General features: G+C 41.6%; 1 protein-coding gene across 2 annotated transcripts in view; it reads right to left on the bottom strand.

Moving 5' to 3' along the window:
- Window positions 1-341: 341 nt before the first annotated feature.
- TXLNG (taxilin gamma) overlaps window positions 342-9039 on the bottom strand; it is a 45134-nt gene continuing 36436 nt past the window's right edge. For both annotated transcript variants that reach the window (XM_054581098.1, XM_054581099.1), the window contains exons 8-10: window positions 6336-6428; window positions 4273-4368; window positions 342-3313 (exon numbers count right to left, since the gene is read on the bottom strand). In XM_054581098.1, coding sequence (XP_054437073.1) covers window positions 2981-3313; window positions 4273-4368; window positions 6336-6428 — 522 coding nt within the window. In that variant the 3' untranslated portion in view covers window positions 342-2980. The remainder of the gene's footprint in view (window positions 3314-4272; window positions 4369-6335; window positions 6429-9039) is intronic.

Below are 9039 nucleotides of genomic sequence, written 5' to 3'. Positions count from 1 at the left end.
AGGCCGGCACCCAGTACACTGAGCCACACCAGCCAGGGCTCACATTTATTTTTAAAAGGTGGTTTAGGTAGAAACAAAAAATATGACAAAGACCTTGTGTGGCCCACTAAGTCTATAATACTATACACCTGACTTAAGAGAAAATTTGGTATGTTACTTTTTGCTTAAGATCTTTCCTGTGTGCCTTTTTGTGTAACACACACCTATATATACTTACTCTCCTGTTGAAACCAACTACCTATAACTGTCTTTGGACTTCACTGGTATACAATTAAGGCCATGTGGGTAACAAAAGAATACACAGAAGCTGTTAAATTTATCATACATATTTACTTAATCTACAGAATCGAGTAGATAAAATCAGATTCACATTAGTGAAAAATCTCTACAAAATGTCTTTGAAAAGCAAAACAAGACTGCCTCTTAACAATTCGTATCCTCATGAAAGACGTGGGCTGTAAAAATAAAGCAGTGTGTTTAGCACAAACTAGAAGATTATCTGCATCATTTTTTTCACAGTTATTTCCATCTACAGTCTGGAAGAGGTAGATTTTTCTGCAACACCTGAGAATTGAATTGTGATAACCAGGTGTAATAAAGGCAGTTGCATACGTAACTAAAAATACTGGTCTCAAGACCAAGAAATGTACTCCTACAAGTCTGAGGATGAAATGGTCCATTATCCAAGAACCAGGGTTTCTCTACTGCCACTATAAATAATACACATCAAGATTCCATGATGGTGCAACAAATGCAATTGAAGTGAATTCAACATTTAAACCTTTTCTGGACCAGCCTAGTAGCACTACAGTGTTCTAGAATATGGTAGGTACAACAGCGTGCTACAAAGCCACAACACTGGGCTGGTGAGGTGATTGCTTTAGGAGGGTGTCCTTCTCAGGGTCCCATGTGTTTTTATTCACAGGATAATGGGAGGACAGATTCTGAAAGGACACCAAACGCATCCCAGACAGAATCCATATCCTTTAAACACCATGGTAGCATCTAGCTAAAAATATGTAGGAAGCCAAAAGCAGCAGGCCAAGTACTGTAATCACATTGCTTTATAAAGCCCTTGAAATTAGGCAACAGGTCCAAGATTTACAATCTTCCACACAGACAAGCACCACAATGAGACGTGGTGGGCTACACAAATGGCTTAAAACGTTAAAAGCTGTACATCTAGCAGAATTATTGTGAAATGTGATCATTAGTACTAATTTTATAGTATATTTCTGATACATAATCTTCATTTCCTCTCTGGGAAATGAGTCCAATATTTCTTTTAGAAGCCAAAGGTGGGGGGGGGGAGGAGATTTATAAGAGGCTGTTGTTGAGGAGGGTATGTTTGTTTCTGCTTCCAATTCATTTTGACAGAGTGATTAGATGACCTTCTTTATGGATTTCTGCTCCTCCACTGTCTGGCCCCTTGATTAACATGACTGATGGTGGAAGCTTAGATTTGATCCTCTACTCCAGGTGCTGTTTCCTATCTACTGGACAATTTTTGATTCTTTCAACCCAGTTTATGCCATGAATGGGACAGGATTTTACAAATAAAACTTTAATAAAGAGAAAACCCTTTTAACTGGACAGAACCGCGTTTATTCAGTCCAGTAAGCAATTTAAGAAGTGTCAGTTTGATATTTTGCTCAGTGGAATGTGCTAACATCAGTTCTAGCAGGGCCTTTCTACTTCATAAATATTTCAATGCAATTTATACTAGGGACAAAAATCAAAACCTTCATCACTGCAGCTTGATTAATCATTTGCATAACTTAGCTACATTCGGCACTGTAAAGAACAAAGGAGAACTAATCCAAAGGTGATGTGCTTAATTTCGAAAGTCCCCCCATTCCAAGTGTACAGACATTGATAATACTGGTATTTTTTTCTTTAAAAATAAGAAGCAGTAAGAAAAGGCTGAGAAACAGATGGAAAGCATGCATAATACATCTTGACTACTTAACTGTGCTAAGTTTTCCCAAAGTTAAAAATGTCAGTTCTAGTCTTTCTGTTTTGGAAATGAAATCAGTTTCAGTTGGAATGGAGAACTTTGCTGATGGGGCCGCCCTAAAAGTTGCCCACCAATCTCAAGTAGCCAGAAGGTAGTAGAGGGACTTCTGCTCAGCAAAAGCTACATGTTAATTTACTGTCTTAAGGGACCATCAGTGGCTGCTTTCTGTGGGAAGTGGGAGAGTGTGTACCCAAATCCCAAATGGAAAACAGAAACCACCTACCCCACAGTAAGCACCCTGGGTGGTCCAAATTTACCACTAGTCCTAACTAACCTGAAACCGAAGCAGTACGACTGTTGTTAAATTAACATTAAGCCTGTTTGTCCAATGATTTGCCTGTATATACTACTTTGTTTACAAGATATCTTTATGTACATATTCTGCCAAAACTTTGAGAAATTTGAGGTTTATGACCATCTCAATTTGTCAAGTGATACAAATATTATCAAAAAACTATTTTGAATCAAATATGCTATGTTTGTTTTTGCCCCAACCCTAGAGGTTTTTAATTTTTAACTTGGCATTTAAATGGGCTATTAGACAAAACTAATCATCTTGATGTTTTCTTTTTTTGATTACTATTGATGGGGGGCCAAGATGTTTAAATGAATATTGTTTTCACATCAAGGAACCATTATCAGAACAAAGTGCCGCTGTAATGGTTGGCCCTGTCTTGAGTGAAATTTTAATTAGGATGATTCTATGCACGGAGCGGGGAAGAAGGACAAGGCAATGACCACATGCATTCCAATGAAGGGAAACAAGGCAGATGTGCCATACAGCTGAGGAAAACTATTCAAAACTGCTAAGCAGCCTCCTGTACCACATAAGTCCAGTAGTTCTAAGAAAATACAGATATGGTAGAAAAAGTAAGAAAATTTTCACCACAAAACCAATAGTTACTACTAACAGAGAAAGTTATACACAAAATAGAGCTCTCAATACAGTGATCATACTTCATCTCAGTCCACTGACTCGATGGTTGGCCCGGCGCCTGGAGATGCGGCCTTGTGCGCTCCCAGCTTCTCCTTGGCTGGCTTGGGCGCCGCCTCTGCAGGGACCCCGGCACTGCCGTTCTGGGCAGTGTGCACCTCCTTGGGAGAAGCCAGAGCTGCACAGGGCTGTGTCACTCGTGGTGCCAGATCTGTACCTGCCACCTTCCCCGAGACTTGCTCCTTCAGGACTTCCACCTTCTCATTGAGCTCATTCCTCTCTGTCTGAAGAGCCCTGCACAGCTTCTCTAATCGTTCCAGTTTTATTTGAAAGGCCTTGTACTCTTTATCGCGGACAGTTTTCTGTAGGGGAAAAAAAGTGGATGCACGTAACCTCTCTGAACACAAATTGGGTTATTGGATACTAAAAAATTAATCTGAGCCACACTGGAAATTACTTGTTCAATCACCTCTCGAGCATGTTCAGTTCAAATACCTAACATCCTAGCTAAATTTCACTGCAGACATACCTACAAATCCCACATCCTATTTTGTCACACACAGGGTAACAAAATTAAATTCTCTTTGTCATGTTTCTTAAAAACAACCAAAATAAACCTTTTAAGACATTTTGTATTGCTGAAATCAAAGGATATTCAAGATACTCCTCACAAATACTAGAAGATAAAAATTAAGGGCCTAATTAGAAACAGAAAAGGACTGATTTTTGCATAGGTTTCTCCTACCAATTTTCAGATGAGACGGAAGGTGTGAAATCTAGTGTTTGTAAACAATGCATTTCAGCTTTAGAAGACTGCCTTTTTGAAAACACTAAGTTAAAGCAGGAAGGAAAGGCACCTGAGTTGTTCGTCTGTGCTCTCACTGGGGAAGCTGACCAGTGCTTCTCAAGGTGGGAGGCCCTGGACCAACAGCATCAGCACCAACAAAGCAGGCAGGTTCCCTGACCCCACCCCGGACCTAGTGAATCAAACTCGTAGTCAGCCTAGCAGTACGGGTCTGTCTGAATGAACTGGAGTTTGATGCAAGCTCAAGTTCGAGAAACCACTACCAGACAAAAGCCAAATGTAGACGTTTTACAGCTATCTCCATCACAACCCTGAACTAATTCACCGGGGCCCTACCCTACACCTACGATTGAGCTTACGGCTAGGAGAGCCGGCACAGGTTCCATTCAGCAATGCCCCCCTGGACCCCTGGGTCTAGCTGGCGTCAACTGCAGCACTGTTGTCACCACACATCCCCCTGAACTTCACGAGTGCCCGTAACTAAAAACACACCCTAGTCACAGGAAAGCACCTTACCTCTTCAGCCATTTGTAGAAGTGCTTTGTTATTGTTTTCCCATTTGGTACGCCATATTATTGTTTCTTTTTCCAGTTTTTTAATTTTCTTTGTCATCTGTGAATCAACACAATTGCAAATTTAAACTCAAAGTTCCATTTCTTATCTCTACACCCTGTCCGACCACAAAAACGTCTGACTGTTCCTCCCCACCCCCATCATTGCACCTGCCTGGCCCAGCTGACAGCTGAGCCTGTCTGCTGGTAGCAGAGCTTATCGCAGAAGCTCCTAGGAACCAAAGCAGGGTTTTCATATTATGAGAAAAACTAATCTCAATTTCTGAGGTAGCAGCAATGGAAGAAGCTGTCAGCACATTGAACCCAGTTAAGATGGAGTGTATCTTTCATTCCAGCTACGGACAGCAAGAGAAGAGAGCCTCCTCCCCAAGTTGTATGAAAAAAATGGCCATGTTCGTGAGTTTTATGTCTGAATTAAAGTAATTCATCTGATCTTGGACGGGAGACCACCCCCTACCCCAGAAAAAGATAAAGAATCGATGCTCTGCCACAATCTCTGAGGGCACGACAGTGTCAGAACTATAGGCAGCATAATGTAGGAAAGACTCCAGTAACTAAGAAAAAGATAGGTAAAAGTAGTTACTAATCCTTAGCTTTGGTCATCCTCACAACTTCAGATTTTGCTAACAATAAAATGGGCCCCCCCAAAAAGGAATGTTCTTAAATGTCTATTACAAGACCCCAGTTTTCACAAATTTAACATGAGATGTATATATGCTCGTCAATGAACCCCATTTTCAAGATTCCCTTATGCAGTTTTCACTGTGCCCCAGCTCTGATCCCATAGAACTACCACAAGGCCGGGTGGGACACAGGGCGTGGAAGATCCGAGTTGAATGCTAACTGACAGGGATCTCTAGCCACTATCATAGAGTAATATGTTCCAATCCATAGGATTTTCCAGAAGGATCCCCATCTTAAACTCTTCCACCTCAACAGCACACACGCATTGGAGCCCAGCTACGGCCCTACGTAAGAGGGCCCCCTTGACTGGAGCCTCAGCTGAAATGACTGGCAGGTGGAACTAATCTGATGCTCACTGAATTCTCCAGATTACTGGGTCTAAAAATATCTGAAGGTGGTAATTTGAGCATGTAACATGGCTAAGCACTGTCTAAAATACTCTTCTTTATGAAGGGGAATTATTTTGGTTATTTTTAACAAGGAAGGAACAGAAAGGTTAAATAACTTGTACATGATCACACACACTATGATGCAACAGGGACATTAACCCAGAGTATGGCCTCCCAGCCACTGTGTAAGATCTAGTAAGTCATGACTAATACCTACTAAAGGCTTACAAGGTGCCGGGCCCTGCTATACTGCTCCCCAAGCCACCACCATTTGCTTTAAAAGCCACCATTTTACAGGGACTATGTCAGGGAAACTAACAATGAATGGATGCAGGGGTGGATGGACGCATGGATGGATATATTTTGGTTCTCAGCTTGATATCAAGGAAATCTCTTTCCTTAACATAGGCAGGAAAATGAAACAGAAGCCAAAGAATTGGCTTGGTTGAGGAAAATAGAATTCAGTGGGAGTATAGTTAACAAAAAAAGAAAAGCTAAAAAGGCAAAAACGAGAGAGAGAGCAAGCACGCACGCACGCGCCTCAACAAACCAATATATGAAATTACTGTTCTGGGCTTGGATGTCTTTAAAAATTTAATCTCCAATGACAGAGCCATATGGGGGGGGGGTGAGTGGAAATCACCTTAAGTAAACAAAATGACATACAACACAAAAGAAACCATTTTATTTCTAACAAAAGACTATTTAATAGAGGAATTTGCTTCAATAAAGACAATTTTAAGAGTATAGAGATCACCAGCTTTGTGGGGTACACTAAAGGCGAAATGACAGAATATGATGCCAGTGGAGGATCAGAAAAGATGAAATAAAGACAATACCATTACAATGTAAGCTCATCCAAGTAGTGATCATGCTTAAAATAGCTTCTTATATGAATTCCCTTTGAAAGAATATTCTAAAATTATGCAAATACCTTTTCCATTTCCTGCCGGAAGGTTGTAAACAGTTCATTGCTTTTTGCCATCGTAGTCTGGAATTCTTCAAACTTATCCATATAAAGAGAAAGCTACAGAAAAAAGTATGAAATACTCTTGAGTTCCAGGTGAACAATTTAGAATCCCAAAGCCTTTCAAAAAGAACACATTATGGTTAAATGTTACTTGTTATGTAAGTGACAGAAATAAGAACGAATGCCAAAATTAGATATGAATAAAGAACAGGAAAAAGAACAAATGTACACCCCATCCTTGGACACCAGGCATAGATGGCTTAAATTCTAATAACTCACTGAAATGCACTGAAACTTAGGAAATCTGTTGATTTAACCATCTTTTTAGATGTAATGTTTAAAAATATTTACTAGCTTCATTCCACCAGTTATAATAAAAACTGAAAGATGCTGTATAGCTCTAAATTTCATGAAACTAATCCTTTATGAACTACTCTCCTCCCATCCACATATTTGAGAAGCTGTCCTTGGAAAAAGATCATTCTTTTTACGATACCACCCGCACCATTCTTAGCTTGGTATCAAAGATATCTTTTTCCTTACCGTAGGCAGGGAAAATGAAACAGAAGCCAAAGAACTGGTTTGGCTGGGGGAGAAAGAATTCAGTGGAAGTACAGTTAACAGAAAAAAGCTAAAAGGTAGAAATGGATTTTTCTTTTAACTCCTACCCTCAAGGAATTTTTTATTCCAGCTGGTAAAATAATGCTAACCAACAAGCCAAGCAGAATATAGAACACGCAGCCACCTTTTTCTCCCCCCTAGGAATTCAGAGAAGGGGGCACACAGTAGGGGTTTCATGTGGGCGAGGCCTGACCTAGGCCTCAAGGGTGGGCTGAATTAGTTTGGAATAAAAGAGAACCCTTTAGAGCCCATCTAATGTAATCACATTATTTTCAGGATAAGGAAAAAGGCCCAGAGGAATAGTGTTTTGCTCAAGACCACACAATACAGATAAGAAAAACAGAGAATAAAAGATCATCACAGGTCAAGAAATAGCATAAGTGATGCCTTTCCATTTTCAACAGCACTGCACGACGAATATTAAACCACCACGTGAACGGGATGGGGAGGAGGGAGGACGCGATGTGACAGAAGCAGCCCACCGGTTCTCGGTGGGATGGGCCACATGGGGAGCACTCAGAAGCAAGCTCTGCTGTATGTGGGAGGGAGGAGCTGACTGAAAGCAATGGCACCAGCGACAAGCTAGACAAGGAAACTAGAAGGTAGCCCAAGCGTGCCTGCAGAAAGGTGGGGGCGAGGACAAGGACGAGGAGGAAGAGAAACATAGGGGCAACCTAAGAAGGACGCAGAGGATTCGCGAGCAGTCTGGCGAGGGGCGCACACTGCCAGCGCCTCTGCGGCTGCCGCCTGCAGGCGAGGGCAGCAGCGGTGCTCAGGCACAGTGAGGGAGCTCTGGCGCTTGAGGGAGGACAGGAGTGAAGACAGTTTTGCCACGGTCCGTTCTTATTGAGGATGGCACATCTAGGTACACAGCGCCACCTGAGAGGTCAGGGCTGGCCTGCGCTGGGTAGCCAGTCAGTGGCAACTACCATGACTCTGGGACTTATGTGGCTGGATCAGAAAACAGCGGCTTAAGACACACCAAGACTATGAGACTGTCGACAAATGCTGGAAACGGACACGGTAAGAGCAGGTAAGAGCATAGAAGGAGACTGACTCTGGGGAAGGACAGCCACATTTAGGGAGCGGGAAAAGGAAGAGGTGATAGCAAAGGAAACCAACTAATGATCAAATAATATGACCCAGGGTGACACAGATCAAACAATGAAAGTTGCACTGATTAACAGTACGACAATCAGAGCTGCCTATGAGCTTGGTAGCTGGACCCTCTGGTGCCTTGCATTGGAGGGTGAGCATGACACCCACATTAAAATCCATCTTCCATCTTCTGAAGCCACGTGTGAACTTTTATACCTTTTCCACATGAATTCTCTTCTCCATTTTCATAGACAAGTGAATTTACAGGGTTAATAAGGGGTTCAAGTTTCTTAGAAGCATTCCAGCATGATTGTAACTTATGGTGAAAAGTTCAAAAGACTTCTTGAATTTTCACTGTAAGTTATGCTAGCTTTATAGGAAATGCGTATCGCCACATTATAAAAAGTGCTCAAAGACAACTAGCACTCCAAAGAGGTGCTCATAAAAATCTAGGCCAATCTCAATGTATTGGTGCATTTTAAAACTAAATCAGAGTCCTTACATTAAAGAAACTGACTATATAATACATTTTTAAAATGAGTAATACTTTTTTCAACAGAATGTAATCTTATTAACTGAAAAAAGGGTGACTTACAGCTACAAACGCTGAATTTCCCCTGTTCATAAAGACATGGAAAATCTCTTCGGTCCCTTTTCTTTGAGGAGGAGGCAGCATCTGGTAACCTCACTCCACAAAGGCGACCACAGAGAAAGGCTGCACTAGGACAAACCTGCAGGATCTGGACTGGAAAGGAGGGTGGCAACAAACAGAAGCCCAGGCCCAGAGAGCTTCACAGGTGAACTCCACCTGACACTGAAATGAGAAGGCCAATTCCTCTGAAATTCTTCCAAAAACTTAAATAAGAGGGGAGACTCTCAAACTCATTTTACAAGGCCAACATTACCCTGATACCAAAGCCAGGTAAGTACAGTACAAACAAATTGTAGC

Source organism: Pteronotus mesoamericanus, unplaced genomic scaffold (assembly GCF_021234165.1).
Source record: "Pteronotus mesoamericanus isolate MK-2021 breed Mesoamerican mustached bat unplaced genomic scaffold, CSHL_Meso_final contig_65, whole genome shotgun sequence".
Taxonomy (NCBI): Eukaryota; Metazoa; Chordata; class Mammalia; order Chiroptera; family Mormoopidae; genus Pteronotus; species Pteronotus mesoamericanus.
The sequence above is the reverse complement of the archived record's forward strand: the minus strand, read 5'-3'. Positions and strand labels throughout refer to the sequence as shown.